Below are 20,836 nucleotides of genomic sequence, written 5' to 3' on the forward strand. Positions count from 1 at the left end.
GGGAAGCAAGGGAGGACATTGCAGAGCCATTGGCCTTGATTTTTATGTCCTTGTTGTCTACAGGAATAGTGCCAGAAGACTGGAGGATAGCAAATGTGGTTCCCTTGTTCAAGAAAGGGAGTAGTGATAACCTTAGTAACTACAGGCCGGTGAGCCTCACTTCTGTTGTGGGCAAAGTCTTAGAGACAATTGTAAGGGATAGGATTTATTAACATCTGGATAGGAATAATGTGATCAAGGATAGTCAGCATGGTTTTGTGAAGGGCAGATCATGCCTCACAAACCTTATTGAATTCTTTGAGAAGGTGACTAAGGAGGTGGACGATGTGGTGTATATGGATTTTAGTAAGGCGTTTGATAAGGTTCCCCATGGTAGGCTACTGCAAAAAATATGGAGGTATGGCATTGAGGGTGAGTTGGAGGTTTGGATTAGGAATTGGCTGGCTGGAAGAAGACAGAGGGTAGTAGTTGATGGCAAAGGTTCATCTTGGAGTGCAGTTACTAGCGGTGTTCTGCAAGGATCTGTTTTGGGACCATTGCTGTTTGTCATTTTTATAAATGATCTGGAGGAGGGGCTAGAAGGTTGGGTGAGCAAGTTTGCGGATGATACGAAAGTCGGTGGAGTTGTTGACAGTGAGGAAGGATGTGGCAGGTTACAGCGGGATATAGATAAGCTGCAGAGCTGGGTAGAAAGGTGGCAAATGGAGTTCAATGTAGGTAAGTGTGAGGTGATTCACTTTGGTATGAGTAACAAAAAGATGGGGTACTGGGCTAATGGTCGGATACTTGGTAGTGTGGAAGAGCAGAGGGATCTTGGTGTCCATGTACACAGATCTCTGAAAGTTGCCACCCAGGTAAATAGTGCGGTGAAGAAGGCATATGGCGTACTGGCTTTTATTGGTAGAGGAATTGAGTTCCGGAGTCCTGTGGTCATGTTGCAGTTGTATAAGACTCTGGTGCGGCCGCATCTGGAGTATTGTGTGCAGTTTTGGTCGCCATACTATAGGAAGGATGTGGAGGCACTGGAACGGGTGCAGAGGAGGTTTACCAGGATGTTGCCTGGTTTGGTAGGAAGATCATATGAGGAAAGGCTGAGGCACTTGGGGCTGTTTTCAGTGGAGAAAAGAAGGTTTAGGGGTGACTTGATAGAGGTGTACAAGATGATTAGGGGTTTAGATAGGGTTGACCATGAGAACCTTTTTTCCACATATGGAGTCAGTTATTACGAGGGGGCATAGCTTTAAATTAAGGGGTGGTAGGTATAGGACAGATGTTAGGGGTAGATTCTTTACTCAGTGAGTCGTGGGTTCATGGAATGCCTTGCCAGTAGCAGTGGTGGACTCTCCCTCTTTATGGGCATTTAAACGGGCATTGGATAGGCATATGGAAGATAGTGGGCTAGTGTAGGTTAGGTGGGCTTGGATCGGCGCAACATCGAGGGCCAAAGGGCCTGTACTACGCTGTATTTTTCTATGTTCTAACATTTGTGCCAAATTAATGCGAGGCTATGACCATCGCCAATAAGAGACAATCTAACCACCACCCCTTAACAATCAATGGTGTTACCATCATTGAATCACTTAATACCTTGGGGGTTACCATTGCCCAGTAACTCAACTGGACTCATCATATAAACTGTGGTTGTAAGACAAGACCAGGAATACTGAGGAGAATAACTCACCTCATGACTCCACAAAGCCTGTCCACCATCTACAAGACACAAGAATACTCCCCACTTGCCTGGATGGGTGCAGCTCCAACAATTAAGAAACTTGACACCATCCAGGACAAGACAGCCCACTTACGTGGCACTACATCCACAAGCATTTACTCCCTCCACCACCAGCGCTCAGTACCATCTACAAGATACACTGCAGAAATTCAAAATGTCCTCAGGCAGCATCTTCTAAACTCACGACTACTTCCATCTAGAAGTACAAGGACAGCAGATACATGGGACCACCACATTCAATTTCTCCCCCATGCCAGTCATCATCCTGATTTGAAAATACATCGCCATTCCTTCACTGTCGCTGGATCAAATGTTCTGGAATTCCCTCCCCAATGGGAACCCATAGCAGGTGAACTGCAGAGGTTCAAAAAGGCAGCTCACCACCACCTTCTCAAGGGCAGCTAGGGATGAGCAATAAATGCTGGCCAGCCAGCGAGAACACCACCCCATAAAAATAAATAAATAAGTAACTGACAATTTCAAATACAAATGTGATATTCCAAATCCACAACACACATGGAGATACTTGGCATTATAATTGTTTAAAACTTGCCATTAGAAATGTTGAGCATATTAAATTTTAGGAAAAAAACTGGATTTTTCATTTTGTGCAAGTTCATTGATGAAAAACACATTAAAATTTACTTTATTGAGATGAAAACCCCTGATTGCAGCATTTTGGAAAGCAAATGGGGTGGGGTGAGAAATTAAGTGGTGAGTGTTCCATTCTGAGAATTATCCAAGAGGCTACATTCAAGCTTTCTAACACTTCCTTTTTGAAGTATTCAGGTAAGCACATTGAAATTATGGGTGGCACTGCTGCCACACAGCGCTTGGGTCCCAGGTTCAATTCCAGCCTTGGGTGACTGTCTACCTGGAGTCTGCATGTTCTCCAACACTTGCAGAGGATTTTGCTGGGGTGCTCAGATTTCCTGTGTAGATTGTTGTCCAGAGATAGTGGACTCCAGCTGGGTGGAGCAAAATGATTTAATTTCTTTTCTGGGTATTTTCATTGTAATCATATTGCAAATTGTAATAATTTGATAAGACAAAACTTAACAGAAATAAATAGTTACAACAATTTTAATCAATGTAATGTGTAACATGGACTAAAATAATATCCCTGCATTTGATTACGGATCTAATACTTTAAAGAATGAAAGGTATGCTTCTCATGAACCTGAACTGTATTAGCATACTATGGTGTGAATTTACAAATACAGGCATAGATGAAGTGCAAGTTAAGCTGTTCAGAGCTTCATAATTTGATACAGAAATGCACATGCTAGTAAAAGGGAATGTACCTAGGATTATTAAAAATTGACAGGTACTCACTATCCATGCAGACAAGAACTGTATCCCTTTCCAGCTGGGTTATGTGGATGGTATCCAACTCGCAATTAGCTAAAACAATAAAAGGCAGACGTGACAATGATATACTCATGACAATGCAAAAATTTAATGTATTAAGCAGATGTACCTTTTCAATAAATTTTCATCAGGTTAAAGTAGTTTCCACTGAATGCTGTACATAAAACTATTTCCCCAACGTGAAATCATTGAGGGTACATAGAAAACAGTGCAAAATTCATTAAGTAACTGGGTCTAAGCTAACAAATTAACTAAATGTTGTGATATTACTTGGAACCAAGCCTATATAGAATTATTTAATGTCTAGATGTGCATTATCAACAAGTTATTAAAAAATGTACTTTCCAATTTTTAAAAAAATCTTACAGCTTTAAACTGATTTGCAGGGGAACCCATGAGAAATTTTATTCTGTACTGATTTATGATAAATGGCATACCTGAACCAACTTCTGTAAACCATGAGGAAGAGGAGTTCAGGTTTATTGTCTGAAACTGGACCACCTGGCTGGGTTCACTGCCTTTGCTGATGGCAACACAGACCATTGGATATTCCTGCTCAGGTACCACAAGCATTTCAAACACTTTAAGAGGGTCTGGCAGTGGAAAATCAAAATGCTGGAAGAAAGAAAAAAATAAGATTTTGTGAAGCTAAAGTCAGTAATACAACGTACATTTAAAACAGTTTGCTCAGTCATGCATGGATGCGAGCATTGTTGGCAAGGTAAGAATTTGTTGTCAAAAAACTAATTGCCCTCAACAATGTGATGGTGTGCTACTTTCTAGAACTACTGTAAGCCGTGCTGTGTAGGTAAAATGCATAAGTGTTGAGTAGCAAGTTTCAGGATTTTGAGCGAGTGACAGTGAAGGAATGGCAAGATATTTCTGAATGAGGATGAGAGACTTGGAGAGGAACTTGTAAGTCGTGGTATTCGTAGGTGCCTATTCTCCTTGTTTTTTCCAGTGCTATTGAAATAGCCTTGGTGAGTTGGAGCAGTGCTTACTGGAGATGGTACAAAACCATGGCAGTAGAGAGGGAGGAACTAGCTCAAGATGCTGTTTGAGTCCCCTGAAAGTGGGTAGTTTTATCCTGGATGGCATAACTATTAAAGTTATTGGAGCTGTACTCATCTACTGTATACAAGTGAAGAGTATTTCACCATACACCTGACTTATATTTGATTAACAGGCTATAGAAAAAGTAAGGTGGTGAGAATTATCTTGAAGTCACAGCATTTGTGTGGCTCTGCATAGTTAAGATTCTGTTAAATTTTTTTGTATGGGGATAGGACATATGAGTAACTTTGGACTTTGTTGATAGATACAAATGTCACAGCTGTACTGGAATAGCATAGCTATAGACACAGTTAGTTCTACAGCAAGTTTTCAGCATCTATTGTGCAAGGCTATAACCAATGCATACAATACTTTTTCAATGTCACATGGAATTGAATAAAATTAGCTGAACATTAGCATCTAGCGATGAAGATCTCAAGAGAAGGTTAAAATGGATCACCTGCTGAAGTACTTCTGACTTAAAATTGTATATCAAATAGCAAAGGGAAAAGTTTCAAATTAAACAAGTAGTTGAACATTATCAACACACCAACATCCAAGATTTACAACTGGATATTTACATGACATTTAATCATGGTTAGGTACTCTTAAGTATGAATACTGTGAATGCTGGAAACAAAGAAAAAATGCATTTGCAATGAAAATGATTATTTCCAAGTCTTTATTGACCTGAGACATTACTCTGGGACAGATGTTCAAGTCTCTAGATCATCTCTAGAGACCAAATGTACACCCTAAGATGTGTTTTCAGACCATGCATAAATCTCAATGTGCTGACATCTGTGGGAATTGCCTGGAAAGTCTGCTTCCTAGGGTCCTCTGCAAAAATCTTCAAGTTGTCCTAACAGTTCCAAGGTACTAACCTGGGTGATCACCGAGAAAATGTTAAGACAAATTAAAACCTGGTTTAAAATTCTCAATAACTACAGAACTGTCTTCCTTAGATCACTCACATTGATCCCTAAAAATGACCATGCTAAGCAGACTACCCATACCGTTGTGCCATCTCACCCACTACCCTAGTCACATACCTTGCCCATCTGTCGATTCATACAATAATTCACTTAGTTGCTCACTAATATTCACTCCAAGCCTTAACATTTGCCATAATGCAACTAGCACAGGTAAAAAGGAATCATCTGGTCTTATGCTCATGGTATAGTGCTCTGATAGAGTTCTTCAAGAGACAATATGCTCAGCATTTCTGTAGAAGCCAGGCTGTGAAGACCTGGTAAGAAATGTGCAGTGACTGTGTGCAGAAAAGTTCAGAGTAGCAGCAATCAAGAAACATTGCTACTCTAGGATCTAGGTCTCTGTTTCTCTCCAAAGAGCAGTTCAGTATTAATATAATAAATATTAGATACGTAACAGGTAACTTAAAACAAGCACTGACCTTTATCAACATGAACTTTTGCATTGGCTCATACCACTGAAGTAAGACAATACCAGACTGCAGCGCCCCACAGAGGTATTTATGTCCAGTATATGGATTCCGCACTGCAGTTAGCAAACAGAGATCAACAGTAACAGTAACAGTAACATATAAGCTTTCAAAAACAAATTTCTAAATGATATGAACTTGCTTTCAAATGCACTCATTAAATTTCATTTTCTTGTACCAGCCATGCAGTATTTCTATATGCGGCAGTCTAATCTACTGGGCTTTTCAAGTGAAAGATATGTAGAAGTGTAGATTTGCATCACTTTATGCTACAAATTCCCGATTTTAGCTGCATTGCTTTGGGGGGGGGGGGGGGGGGGGCACATGAATACCAAATGAAAAAGGAAGAGCAGCAATTTTAAATGATTATTTTTGCACACTTCCCAGCAACCAGATCATAGCAGTATTGACTGAAACATATGATATACGATCATATAAACAATAATAGAGTCGCAGTCATAGGCTTATGAAAACATTTTAAATACAACTTTGTATATTTAACAACTATGTTCCAAGCAAATGGTGAAAAAGAACAGAATTTTTAAAATTGAGAATTTTACACACCAATGCAGCATTTGTGGCAGCCTTTTGTTTCTGGAATTTTTGTTGTTAAAGCAAACCTCCTGGAAACAATATACAAGGTAAATTTCAGTTACCTTTCACATTCATTTTCTAAAGACATTTGTGGGTTATGGCTCATGCTACAAATCAATATCGTGAATTTGTCATGAGTTCAATGACGTGTCTAGTTCTCTGATTATGCCATCCATCAACTATTTTAATTGCTTAATGAGGATCTTCCAACTAAATATTTGCAGCCATTTTAATCTTCCCTCTTTTTTCAAAAGATGCTGTTCATCAAACTGTAAGATCTTAATCCAAAGATCTGATTAAGGACCTGCTCTCCTGAAATAGTAAAATTTTCCAAGGATGCTGTCTTAAGTGCTTCATTTTGCATATTTTCTGATTGTCACATATATTCTCAGACATTAGTTTGGACATCACGTATCAGTGCCGGTATTCATATATGCTCTACCTGGAGCTACTTAGAAGAGAACTGCACCAAAAAAAATATATGAAATGAGGAAATGGAATAATGAAAACATATTTTACACTGCTTCACACAAATAGTACAAATGTATTTGCTTACCTGGGTATTATCTTGTCAGGGAAACGATGTGTTTGAATATGGGATGCCAGGCCTGGTTTTCTGGCCTGTTCAAATAAGGCAACCAGATTGTGTGAATAAAGCTGAAAGGTTTTACCTGCAAATGTAAAGAAATATTCAGTCAGAAAATGGACAACTGAAACCTATTCACAATACACTGTTCTGAACTTGGACAACGGTTTGCTGATAGGATGCAGTTAGTTTGGCCTATCATTATTCTCAACTACATTCCAACATAAAGCATTACCCAAAATAAGCTTCAATTTGGGATTTTCCAAAATCATATCTGATGTATGACAAGAATGTGTCCCTTCCAAAACTTATCACAGCTACATGATCCAAATTCTTTGCATTCATTCTCATAGGCATTTTGGCTGGTGCTCTAAATTGAGCCTAATACTTCAATTTTTCTGCCTGCCATTCCAATTCAACTCCTTTATTCGTTTACACTTCCTTTCCTTGAAACCCTCACTAGGTACTCCACAAAATTGAAATTCCATGTCCCCAAAATGCAATTTTCCATTTGTCCAATTATTCTCTTTGTAGCATATTCCACATTCTCACCACTGTCTGGATAAAGAGGCTTCTCTGACAGATTATTCTTGGAAAGAGAAGACGCAAGACCAAAGAGTTAGCTTGTTCAACTATTTTCTGATAAGCACAACTCCAGTTCTGGCATCATTTCAAGTGCCTTTAGGGCAGAGGAATATAGTAGTCAGAATAGGCTTTTAACCCCTTAAGCCTGATCTGCCATTTCTAAGTCATGGCTCATTACCTACCTTGTTAGCAGCTCCTGTTGGGATCTGAAAGGAAGGGTAGGACAGAGAAATTAAAGTATTGGGAGGAGGACAGGGCGGGAGGGGAAAGTGGAGGGGGCGGGGCGAGAATAGTGCAGAGAGAAAGGTGGAAGTAATAGGCTTAGTTTAGGCTGAGCACCAGCCAAAATACAAATATAACTGGACATATGCAATTTGGATTGTGGGGCCATGGTAACACCTAATACAGCAGCAGGATGTTTTCATGACATCACTTTCCCATACCTTCCTCATATCTCTACACATTTTTAACACAGGATGGAGATCAGTACTGTGCACAATATGTTAGCATAGTCTGACCAAGGTCCTATATAAATTTAACACAAACTTCTCAGCTTTCCAATTCTATCATTCCAGAAGTGAGTACCAATGCTTACTTTTATGAAAGAAAAAAAATGCCAGAATTAATCAGTGTTACTACTTTTAGTGATTGGTATATCTGAATTTCTGGATCACATTTGTTCCCCTATTCAATGTAAACAATTATTCATACACTATGTTGCCTTATTCTTCATTCCAAAAAAACTACCTCATATTTATACATATATACATCTATTCTGCAAATGTACAATATACAGGCTGGTGCTGATGGCATTTATCTTCACTATTAACAATACCACTCTCACCTCCAAATTCCTCAGCATCCAAACAGAGCTTGGAACTCTATATGCTGTCTATCATAAAGATTGTTTATTTCTACCTTTAACATTGCATGCATCCATCTCTCCATCATCACATTTGTCCTGAAATCTTTGGTTATGTCTTACTTGCTTTTAGACTCAGCTATTTCAATCTTCTCCATCTCCACTAACGATAAGTCTCTCATTCAAAAATCTGCTTGTTGCATTACATTCCAAATTACTTTGGCTCACCAAGCACCCACTTGTCTGGTGATCTGCACTAATACCCAATTTCACATGTTGCCAATTTAAATTCTTTCACATTTCCAACCTCACCCAATACAACTCTTCCTACCACCCCTTCACAGCATTAGCACCCACAGCCACAGAAATCAGTGTGAGGGCTCTGAAATTTCCTTGTTAAACCCTACTGCATCTCAATTTTTCTCTCCTTTCTGAAAGTCACCCTGAAACTTTCCTATCTTTCCAATATCACCTTCACCTCACCACCAAATGTTATCAGATAATGTGCATTAGAAACAAAACCAAAATGAAATTTATGATTTAGAATAGTCTTTTTTGATTTCAGATACCAACATGAAAATTAGTTGGTATTTAGTAGCCTTTTATGCAACAACTAACCTAATTAGAAACTCAATAAACATGAGAAAATAATAATTTGAAAATTCTAAAACTTAAAGCTTTTTGAAAACCAATGTATGTTATGAAAAATATATTACCATTTAACAGATTTGTTTTTAGGTAAAAAATAACAACACTGTTAGCTGGGTTCTTCCATAGTGAAAATCACTGTTTTCGAGCCCAGAGATATTTTGCTTCAATTGGAATTACTTATGCATGATATATTGTGTGGAACAATTGCATATTAAGACAAATCGGAACTTTACATCTGTGGAAACTCTGATGCACATGAATAAGTACAGATGGTTCAGAATAGCTTGATCATACTCCGTGCAAAATAAATGAAATAACTTATAATCAATATGGAGCATACCTTTAAGTGACAATTCTAAAAATAACAGTGAAACAAGAAACCAAAAGAGTATTGCTTACTCTTAGCTCCTGTGTTATACTGAATAAATCTAAGTTGTCAGCAGCGTTTAGCTACAGTAAAAAGTAAATAAGGTAATCAATTGAAAAAAAACTTTAGGATAACTAAGAGTCTGTACTGTTACTGCCCGAAACTCTGATCGGACACTATCTTTAATATTCTGTAGTGTTCACTAGTCACTCAAAAATCATCAGCCCCTTGAGAAAGTAGTGAAGTAAACAACTAGAATAATTAAGCTTAACAAGAGTTTTGTGGCAATGCTATTAAATGGGACTTGGCTTCTAGTGGAGGACAAGCTTGGATAACTTAGCTGACATTTTTAAGACTGTGAAGATCACCAACAATTTGATCCAAGTAAATTGTTCACTATGTCAAGGAGTTGACATTTATCAAAAGAAAACTTTAGTCATAGACTAGGTTAAGAGAAATGTGCACAGCACTGGGCATTAATGTGTTTGAGAAACTATCAGCACACTTCCAAAAGGACCAAGGATTTATGAAAGTGCAGATGGATTTGATCTGCAAGAAAAGTATTATCCATATTTAAGGAAAAACTAGCATTGAGGGTCACATTTCTGACCATAATGACCTAAGGAGGTGCAATCTCACCATGGGCTTTTGGCTAAACTAAGTTTAAAACATTCTGGAATATGAAGCCGACATCATTAATGGTAATGTAAAACTATTAAAAACTCAATTGGCTCACTAATGCTCTTTTTGGAATCTGATCTTATTATGTAATCTGGTTTATATGCAACTTAAGATCCACACTAGTATGGTTGACTTGTAACTGCTCTCCGAAAGAGCCTCGTTATTATCAAATCATAATAAAAAATAATTATGCCAGCCTAGATGTGGGTTTTATTCACAAAAAAAAAGCACACAGCCAGTTAATTAAGCAGCTGCCTGGCATCAGCCACTGTTCTAGACTCCTCCATCACCATTCCCACCTATAGGACAAGACACAAAGTGGTACACAAAATCCTCAACATTGGCACAGGGGTCATAGAGGCCATTTGTGACACCCGCCCACTCAAATTATTACTGCTACGGCAAATTCAAAGGAACCATGAGGATACCAAAAGCATACATAAGTTTAATTACTGATTGGTTTAGTAGCACTAAGCTGGCCAAGTTCTAAACCAAAGCAAGACCAGGTTTTATTATTTGCTAATGGGATCCAAACAAATGGGCTGTTTTGTCAAGCTTCTTGTATTGCAGTTGTACTTAGACAAGCAAGTGAAATGTTCCACCTCACTCCTGACTTCCATAAACAGTAGTGCTGTGAAAGCAGGTGAGCTGTTCACTGCAAAGTATGCAATAACTTATGGGCGATGCAGGCTGGGCTAGCATTTATCATCCATCCCTTGTTTTCCTCAAGTAGGAAGTGGTGAGCTGCCTTCTTGAATCACTCCCATCTGTTTTGTAGGCGCACCCACATTGCAGTCAGGGAAGGAGTTCCAGGGTCTTGACCCAGTGGCAAAGAATGATTGCCAAGTCACATAGCCAAGTGGCTTGGAGGAGAATTTGCAAAAGGTAATGTTCCCATGTATTACTGCTTTTGCTCTTCCTATATTTAGCATGATTGTGGTTTTGAAGACAAATCTACACAGCCACAGGACATTGCTGCAAGGATTGCCCAAGGCACTAGGAAAAACACAATCAATTCTAGCTCTTTCAAATGACTTTTAACCTCAATGCAAGATTAGAAATGGGGATATTTTCTGAATGTTCAGTTAAATTCACAACTCTTCAGGTAATGAAGCAGTCTATGTCCCCTACAGTCAACCCTGAAAAAAGACCTGAGTTGCCAAGCACAGGTAGCACTGCACCCACATAGGCCAGGCAAAATCCATCTCTAATAATAAGACAGCAGAAACACCTCTCCTTAACAAGGTATGGCATTATCATTATTAAATTCCCCCAGCATCAATATCCTTTGGGGATGGAGGCAAATATTGGGCAAGGAGAAGGGTTTGGAAGTTACTACTGGACTAAGCTGTCAATAAATATTGCATCTATGAAAGCAGCTCAAGGGCTGCCTTTGCTGCAGTGAACCACAGCACTTACCACCATCTACAAGGAGCAAGTCAGGACTGAGATGGAATATTTCATTTGCCTGGATGAATGAAACTCCAACAATGCAAGAAGTTCAACAAAGCAGCTGATCTGTTTGGATTAAACACACAGAGGGTGGTGCGTATATGGAATGAGTTGCCAAAGAAAGTTGTGGAGGCTGGTATAATTACAACATTTAAAAGGTTTAGAAGGATATGTGCTAAGTGCTGGCAAATGGGACTAGATTAATTTAAGATATCTGGTCGGCATGGATGATTCGAACCGAAGGGTCTGTTCTGTGCTGTATATCTCTATGACTCTATGTTCTCCAACACCAGCATTTGTGGCTTGTATAAGATGCACTTCAATAGCTTGCCAAAGCTCTATAACAACATCATCTAAAACTTGTTAACCATAATACTTAAGACAGGGGAGGGCAATGAATTTGTGGGACCACCACTATTGTGAAGATCCCCTCCAATGCTCATGCTATTCTGACATGGAAATATATTATTCCTTTATTGTTGTTGAATCAGAAACCTGAAACTCCATACCTACTCCAATGTTATGGAGTACCTTCACTACACTGCTTAGTTATTCAAGGTGAAAGTTCACTCCAGGATAAAAAGGCCAAGTGAAAAATGTTGGCATTATGAACAAACCCAATACCTCAAACAAACAAAAAATTATATTCAAACAAACTACAAACCAAACATAGAATCCCTACAGTGTGGAAACAGGCTATTTGGCCCAACAAGTCCACACCAACTGTGAAGAGCATCCCACTAGATTGATCTCACCACTGCACAATAAGGAAACCTTGAAGATAATCTTATTAACACTAGAAAACTGGCATGTGCAAAGGAAATGATAATTAAAGAACTGTATCTGCAATTCACAAGGTACATCTTTTAGAATGAAACTATCAGCTGCTGAAAATTTTCAGATAGGGGGAATAGGGCTCATATCCATTAGAATAAAGTTCAGCAATATAATAGGCATGTAATAACTAAACACACTAATGGTAGCTTAACTTAAATCAAGCCATTTCAGGATGCAAATTTTAAAGGAGTTTAAGAGGCACTAACACTGGAAAAAGACATTGTGTCAAGATTTTCACAACAAAAATGGAAGGTTATAAAATCCTGCAGGCAATTAACATACATAAATGGTAGAGAACTGTAATGGCATTTTAAAACCCAAGCCTTGTAGAAGGAATCAAATTTTACTGAAACCTAATCCAGGGGAGTGAAAGATATAAACAAAGCCAAAAGGAATTCAATGAGGTTGTTGATTTACCTAGGTGGGAGGATATGAGCATATCCTCTTAGATATTATTTTTGAGATCTAGGTTTGGTACTTTGCAAAAATGGGTCTCCTTTGGGAAGAGCACAAAGTCATAAACTTGCACTTCAACATTCTACTTAGATGTCTAAGACCATAAGGTCTAGAAGGAGAAACAGGTCAGTCATTCAGCTCATTAAATACACTCCAAATTCTTCCTCAGGCTTCCTCTGCCAATCGGACAACCTTAATCCACGGAAGATTAGAGCCACCCATAAAAGTGATAAAACCTCTGGTAAAAACAAACATACTATATAAACCAAGGGTGAAAATATTTAAATTATGCTTACCTTCTGCTTGCAGTAACCAGGTCAATTTGGACGTGAAACGAAGCAATTATGGGAAAAGGAGAACACAAGAGGGTTGATTAATTTTTTTAGGAATTTAGAAAAGCATGTATTATGAACAGCAAAGAATAGGAAAGGACAGTTCAATGGTTATTTCAGTTTAAAATCTAATTTCAGTGCAAATGACAAAGCACATTTTAATTGATTGTAAAGACAATATAAACTATTCATTTTCTAAAATTATCAAGCTAAAAAACTTTCATCGCTCTATACTATTTAATATGAGGGGTGACCTTATAGAGACTTATAAAATCATGAGGGGCATGAATAGGATAAATACACAAAAGTCTTTTCCATGGGGTGGGGGGAGCCCAGAACTAGAGGGTATAGTTTTAGGTGAGAGGGGAAAGATATAAAAGGACCCAAAGGACAACTTTCTCACAAAGCGTGGTGCATGTATGGAATGAGCTGTCAGAGGAAGTGGTGGAAGCTGATACAATTACAGCATTTAAAAGGCATCTGGATTGGTATTTGAATAGGAAGGGTTTAGAGGGACAAAGGCCAAGTACTGGCAAATGCGACCAGATTATTTTGAATGTCTGGTTGGCATGGACAAGTTGAACCAAATGATCTGTTTCCACACTCTATGACAAACATCTACAAAAGACAAAATTCAAAGGATATTTCACATTAGAATACCATAGTATATACATTAAAGCATATTTATATGGTGCACCTGAAAACAACTGTCAAATATTGATTGGAACCATATTATAATTTATTCTAATTCATCCAAACTATAGTTGCCCATGGTTCTACATCAATAATGTACTTATTTATGACTCTTATTCAAGGATAATTAGGCAGTCTTCAAAAGGCAAGCTTGTCAGTATTCTCAATTGGTAACTAATTAAGATGATGTAGGTTTGATCCTATGTAGAATATGTAGAATTAACTAATATCACCTGCTAAAGCAGTAGAAAGAATACATGGACTTCAGAGTTGAGTTTAAGAGCAGCAGTGGTTTGCTTTTGAAAACAGGTGGAAGAAACAATAGTTCTGACTTCTGTCCAGTGACTCAGGCCAGAAAATGAAGTTTTAACATGAATGATTCACATTAGGAGTCCAGGATTTGTTGCAAAATTATCAATAATTTATTTTCAAAAACGATCCTTATTCTTTGTGTTTAAGCAGTGTACTTCATCTCGGGAGTATGGTTCAAAGGGAGAAATAGACTTTCAACATCTCAATTAAATGACCACTCTTGATGAATTTTGATTCTATACAAGCTTAAACATGCATACTTCCCAAAAAACATCAATGGATAACCATCAGCTCAGTTATTTTCCCCTCAATTACTCCAGGGAGTAAACATTTATTATTGCCCTGAACTAGCTATAAAGAATGTAAGTGTTAGTTGTTATACCAAGCGTATTAGCACTCACTACTCTTCTGCCAGCGATCAATTTAGAATCCCTATTTACCCAGATGACAGACAAGAGTTGCACTGAGTTATATATAGTTACATGTAGGCTAGTCCAGGATGGAATGGCAGTTACGTTCCCTAAAAGAACACTAATGAACTGGATGGGTTTTTCTGACCATTGATAGTAGTTTCATGTTTATTGTAGACTCTTAATTTCATACTATTTTTTACTAAATTCAAATTCAACTATGGTGGGATTCAAAACCAGGTCTCCAGAACATTATCTGGTTTCTGGATTAATAATCTAGTAATATTACTAGTTGGCCATCACTTCCCTACAGGAACCACACTTCTGAGTAATTTAGATTACTTCAACATATAAAATTCCCCCGGTACTTGAGAACTGTAAACAGTCCATAAGGAGCTACTTTACAGCCACCAACGAAAAAACAATTGGGCTGAAACTGGAACACAAGAGAAATTACAGGAATAAGGCCAGAAGAAAGTCAGACCTCCCTGAAGGCATCCAAAGATTTATGCATACTAAATCTGTAGATTCAAATATGAATTTTGCAAATGTATCTTTTTTTTAGAACTAGCTAGATGCTTTACGCTGCTGGATTTCTTTAATACTAAACTTATGCATCTCTGACAATTGGATGCCTATATATAACAGTCTGTTTCCTTTCACTAGGTTATCCCTCTATTTGGTTCATCTTAGAGTAACGATTGCACTTTGTTCAGTACTGTCATACCTTATTTACATTTCTACTTAACAAATTACTGCATATGGTTCTCGAGTGTACCTAAACTTTCTCTTTTGCAAAATTCTCACTCCTGCTGTTTTTCACTTCTAATGTCAGAGCAACATCAGCTATATTGTAATTTTAAAATTCTATTATATTGCAACATAGGAAGATTCAAACTCAAAATTCATCGCAGCAATTAAAATCAATTTTCAATTTGTCCATGTTCCCATGAAAATAAATTAAATTGCAACTAGAATATTGCTTATTACACCTATTGACCTGCAATAAAATGAAGTAAATTTACAAAAGCAAAGTTCAACATATTAAGACTTGACTAAATGGGTACATACCTGATAAAGACATTAGAATATTATTGATAACGTACAGCCAGGTACATCGCCTAGGAAAAAGCTGGGAAAATATTTGATTTAAACATCCATTAGAAATATTAAAAAGTTAAGTGAAAGTTATTCAAATAAATTTGAAGAAAAGATTTGCACAGTTGTTACTCCACTTGTCAAAACAGAATCCTAGAATTCAGTGTTATACTTCTGACAATGCTGTAATTCCAAGAAAGATATAATCTATGTTCAAAATGCCTACTTGTTCCATTGAAGCTTCATGCAGCTCATTCAGATTTAACGTATAAATACCGTCTTCAGTTCCAAAGATTAAATATTGGTCTAATTTAAAAGAAAAACAAAGCCAAAGTTAATATTTCATTAGAAGAAATACTGCATAACTTTTTTTGTAAATAGTTTCAGTTAAAAGCAATTTTTGTTTAAGTAGCATTACCCTTCGTGTCAGGGTGTATCCAAGATGTAGCACAACTGATCTTCAAAGGACATCCATCAAATACTTTTGTAAAGCAGGCACCCATCTATAGGAAAGTTTTAACATTCAAAAATGTACTTGTTAGTTTTGGAAAACAACTGAACACTTTCCAAGAAAACATTTGAGAATCAACTTGTCCCTATTTGAAAAATAACCTATGGGACAGAAGTGTTGTTCAGCATTTAAGGTGGGTTCTAGATTGAGAGTACTTAAAGTATTAGTTGCTGTAAAAGAAAACATAGACACATTATACCGCTTCAACTCAATAAAATAGGTGATTGCCATTCTCTGGTTCAATTCTTTGGGGCAATGCGTTGACCAATCAACCTGCCTTGTTTAAAATTGTGGTAGTTAACAGTTATCATTAAATGGTGCACTCTCCATGGGCTGCAGCAGAAATCACTTAATGAAGCACAATTGTTCACCTTGGAAATTCTGTGGTCATGGATTTTGTGGGTCCTTGCATGGTTGATAAGCCTGATCATTGAGCTACATCTCTGACCACACTAGTTAGATGTTTCCGGGGGGTGGAATTGATCCTTGGCTTCAAGATTGCTGGCACTCCTTTCTCCGGTTTAATTTTCTGTACTTGGTCTTGCTGACTGATGTTCTCAAAGATTTGCCTATCTTCATACAGGAGGTTCCTCTAAGTCAATTTCTTTAGAATGAGTGTCTCCCATGCGTTGACATCCACGTTACATTTCTTGAGATAAGCCTTGAGGGTATTTTTGGAAACTTTTTTTGTCTTTCTTTCATTTAAATGCCTTCCTTGAGCTGGGCAAAAATGATTTGCTTTGGCAATCAGAACTCAGACACCCAAAGCACATGGCCAGCCCAGCAAAGTTGATTCTGGATGATCGTGGCCTCTACACTGGTTCTATTGGCTTTCAAGGATGATATTAGTATGTCTGTCCTCCCAACTGATGTGGAGGCCCATCTCATACTGCATTGATGATACTTTAATGGTACTGTGGTGGAGTGAGAAGACATTTTATCTTCATGGCAATGCGCCCATCAACCACAGTCCACTTGCCAATTGATCAGCACTATTTTCTCATCCAATGCACATGTTGCTTTCCCTACCACTTTGGCATTTTTGTGAACTGTCCTGCTGAGTGCAAATGAAAGCTTCAACAAAATTTATCTTTCTTCAGCAATACTCAAGTTCTGTACTAGCAAATAACTAGTGATGGTCATTTGTATCATCTGGCATAAATTCAAACTCAGAATTCAAATTCAAGTAACTGCTATCATCAAGGATGGTAATGTTAAAGAGTGGAAGCAAAAAAAAACCAGATATACTGGACCTTAGAAAAAAAATTACATCCTTGTCTTGCCATTGTTATGGGTGAACTCAAACAGGTATTATTACTGCTTGTTGTCCAGTACCTCTTTTCATGTGGGATGACAAAGATGTTTAGATAGAGTTCAGGTGGTTCCTATTCAGCCTACAGTTATAAAGATTTTTCGTTCATTAGTGAAAAATTGTCATTGTGTGAGGTAGTGGAAGGTGCATGTATTCACTTGAATCCTCCTTCCAGACAGAAGTGGAGACAACTGGAAGAAATTAAATGGTGAAGTGTGGTAGCACACAGTCAATTCACTGTAGTTCCTAGCTTGAAATCCAGCTAAACTAATGAGTGCAAGGGTCTTTTCTTACAAAACGAGTTTGCACAACTACAACTCAAACTGTAGTGTCCTTGGACCACAGCAAAAGTAAGACTTTTTTTTAGTATTAAGGGGTAAACCGAGTCAAAGAGGTTATATGAATGCACAGGAAAAGAAAAATGAACATTAATAAAAGTTAGGGCCTATCCTTCAATGAAAACACTTTACTTTGCAGAATGTTTGTTAGATATTGCAATACCCAATGAAGTACTTGACTATTGTTACGTACATACAAATAAAGAGGGGTTTTATTTAATCATACATTATCACATAGAATATCGGCAATATTATTATTCATCAATTTATATAACTAGCTTAATAGCTCCAATAAAAGTATTAGTTTATCCTCAAGTGGTCACACTTCAGAGTATTAAGGGAATTACACTTAAAGAAATTGACTTACATGGACCTTTGGAGTCGGAGGAAGGCCATTGATTGTTGGCTTCTAAAAAAATGTAAATTTTGATCATCATTAAGAGGTTAAATTCAGTCATTTCAGTAAAGTATATAATTTAGTAGCATCATGACAAACATTGCACACAATAATCACTTGGCTCCAACACCTGTTATCCATAAAAGCTGCCATTTAATGTATGAAAAGTTAAAAGTCAAAGTCATCTAACTCCCAGTTTGTCAGGTTAGGGAAAATACATCAACAAAAGGTAATAGGTGCACTCTGGTGCCCATTTCAATCTGATCCAGAGTAAAATTAATTTAATACAACTTTATATGTAAGATATAGAAATCTTATTTACATGATAGTATATTTCAACAAGCTTGAAATTCATAACGACTTTTTTAGAAAAAGAAAACATCCATGAAAAAAAAATATCATCTGTGGAACGAGAGATACATTTCTAATGTGAATTTTCAGTAAGAAAGGCTCTTGCAAAAATGCTGGCAAGACCCAAACCTGAAGCCTTGGTACTGAAACTAACCTCTAGCTATTTAGGGTAATAGGCTATTTTGCGGTAGAACAGACGGGTACCTAAAATTGTACAGCCTTGTCTCCTGGAGGCAGTTTCCTTATTAGATTTGGCAAGTTAGCTGCCTCAAACCTGAGTGTACACATAAAACCTTGAATATGCAAGTCTGCATCTCACTGATACAGTCCTAGGATATCTCTTGGGGAGGTCAGGTGCCCTTAGGGAAAGTTAAATGTCAGCAAGACTGCACATCAAAGTACATAAACTCATTGGAATGTCATGCAAGTCATCATGAAATTTATCTCTGTTGAGCTTTAAGGTTAAAATAAAACAGAGTTTGTAAAAATATATTGATGTAAGCCTGCAAGCTATCATTAAAGAACTCGTACTGCATGACTGATCAAAGTGTGGCATTTGTTAAATGAATAGCTTGATTAACAATTTCAGGTGGTTACAGAATAGAAATGTTGCTTTCACAAGGGAAGGAATGATGTACTTAAGTGAATGTATGGAATTTAAGAGATTAGTTCAAGAGATTTTGATGTGCTGGATACTTTTTTTTTGAAGGTCATTAAGAGTTTCCTTAAAAATAAATAAGCACAACTTTATTTTATGCCAGAACAGCTCCCGAGATCATCCACTGGTAAACAGTAGGTAAGTTGGTGTGGAATGGGTAAGGGGAAAGGGTTAGTATAGATTGGCATGGATCAAATATAAAAGTGAGAGGGGGGACTGCAGGGCTGTTTTCAGCTTCAAATCATTTGAAACAAAAATAACCAAACAGTGCCAGTGCAGAGGCAGCTCTTCTGCACAACCCACCCCAGTAACTGACACGCTCCACACTCATTCCAGGGCCACTAAGTATGACTACATGTCACCTTTTCCATGATAAGGAGGTGTCAGTGTTGGACAGGTTGGACAAAATTAACAATCATAACACTGGATTATAGTCCAACAGGCTTATTTGGATAGGAACGCTCCGAAAGCTAGTACTTCCAAATAAACCTGCTGGACTATAACCCGGTGTTGAGAATTTCTAACTTTCCCAAGGTTAGATTTGCAGAATGAGGAACATCCCAGCTCTGAGACCCTATCCGAGGAGCAAAATTCCAGGTCCAAATCTTAGTAACAATTCAAGAAATACAATCAAATGATTTGAAAATTACAAATGACATACGGGAAATTCTCGCTTTTCTTTTCTTCGAGGTAGTGCTGGAGGATGCTCAGAAGTTCCACTAGGTAAGCTTGAAAGGCCCCCAGCAACACCTGAAAATATGCAAAACAACCATTCTAAAGACAAATGAAAAATAAATTTATGCATAACCAGCTCAATGAAAGCAAAATGCTGCCACTACATAACACTCCTTCATCACCTGCATAAGCAATTCTTGTATAGTCATTAATATCCCTCTACACAATCATGACAATAGAAAATTAACAACAGCTTAGAAATTTTAAACCATATGCATGTATTAGCAAAAACGATCTCATGGTTAAGGCATTTTAATCAAAATTCATTTTTCTGGTGAGACAGGCAAAGTGGTGTGTCTAAAAATTACAAAATTTATATTTTAAAGTGATACCGCTTCTAAATATATTCAAAAGAAATTCAGTGATGCAGAGAATGTAAGTGTTTAAAATAAGAAACTGCTTTAGTCTATTTTAAAGTGGGTTATTTGTGACAAGATGACAATTCCAGTAAATTAAAAACTATTGCTACACAGAAAATTGCAAACTTCTGAAAATATTATCTGTGCTAACTTGAAGGTGCCCAAAAGGCAACCAATGGCAAGCCCTGGAAATTCAGACTTTAAAGCATGGAAAACTTAGTCTCCTAGGCATTTTTTCCAATTCTTATTCACTGATTTTGTAGCGTTAATTCTATGGGCTTGAAGGTTAGGTGGAGAAAATGATTTTCTTTTGTTTAAGCATTGTTGGATAATGTGTGAACAGATCATTAGCTGGTATCTGCAATGTAACCAACTGCCTGTAATTAAAGAATCAAAAATTAATTTAAATTTCATTTGTACCCCGCAAAGCTCCGGGACGAGTTCTGAATTTGACAGGGCTTAACTTCATTTCTTATGAGACAAAATATTTTTTCTGGGAAAAAAGCCATGAACTGTCCCCATCTGACAACTGGCCAGACTCACCTTCACTTTGAACAACTTTTAACACCTCACACTTTCTTCAAATGAAAGGTGTGGCTATGGATACCTGCATTGACCCTAGTTACGCGTGTCTCTTTGTG

The 20,836-nt window shown here is 37.5% G+C and overlaps 1 protein-coding gene across 2 annotated transcripts in view; it reads right to left on the reverse strand.

Moving 5' to 3' along the window:
* The window catches only part of map4k5 (mitogen-activated protein kinase kinase kinase kinase 5), a 190,308-nt gene that overhangs the window by 21,744 nt on the left and 147,728 nt on the right, over positions 1–20,836 (reverse strand). For both annotated transcript variants that reach the window (XM_072568678.1, XM_072568679.1), the window contains 11 exons: positions 19,763–19,851; positions 18,063–18,104; positions 15,953–16,037; positions 15,761–15,840; positions 15,508–15,568; positions 12,986–12,988; positions 6,769–6,883; positions 6,183–6,241; positions 5,571–5,674; positions 3,541–3,718; positions 3,068–3,136 (listed from right to left, as the gene is read on the reverse strand). In XM_072568678.1, coding sequence (XP_072424779.1) covers positions 3,068–3,136; positions 3,541–3,718; positions 5,571–5,674; positions 6,183–6,241; positions 6,769–6,883; positions 12,986–12,988; positions 15,508–15,568; positions 15,761–15,840; positions 15,953–16,037; positions 18,063–18,104; positions 19,763–19,851 — 885 coding nt within the window. The remainder of the gene's footprint in view (positions 1–3,067; positions 3,137–3,540; positions 3,719–5,570; positions 5,675–6,182; positions 6,242–6,768; positions 6,884–12,985; positions 12,989–15,507; positions 15,569–15,760; positions 15,841–15,952; positions 16,038–18,062; positions 18,105–19,762; positions 19,852–20,836) is intronic.

Source organism: Chiloscyllium punctatum, chromosome 4, assembly GCF_047496795.1.
Source record: "Chiloscyllium punctatum isolate Juve2018m chromosome 4, sChiPun1.3, whole genome shotgun sequence".
Taxonomy (NCBI): Eukaryota; Metazoa; Chordata; class Chondrichthyes; order Orectolobiformes; family Hemiscylliidae; genus Chiloscyllium; species Chiloscyllium punctatum.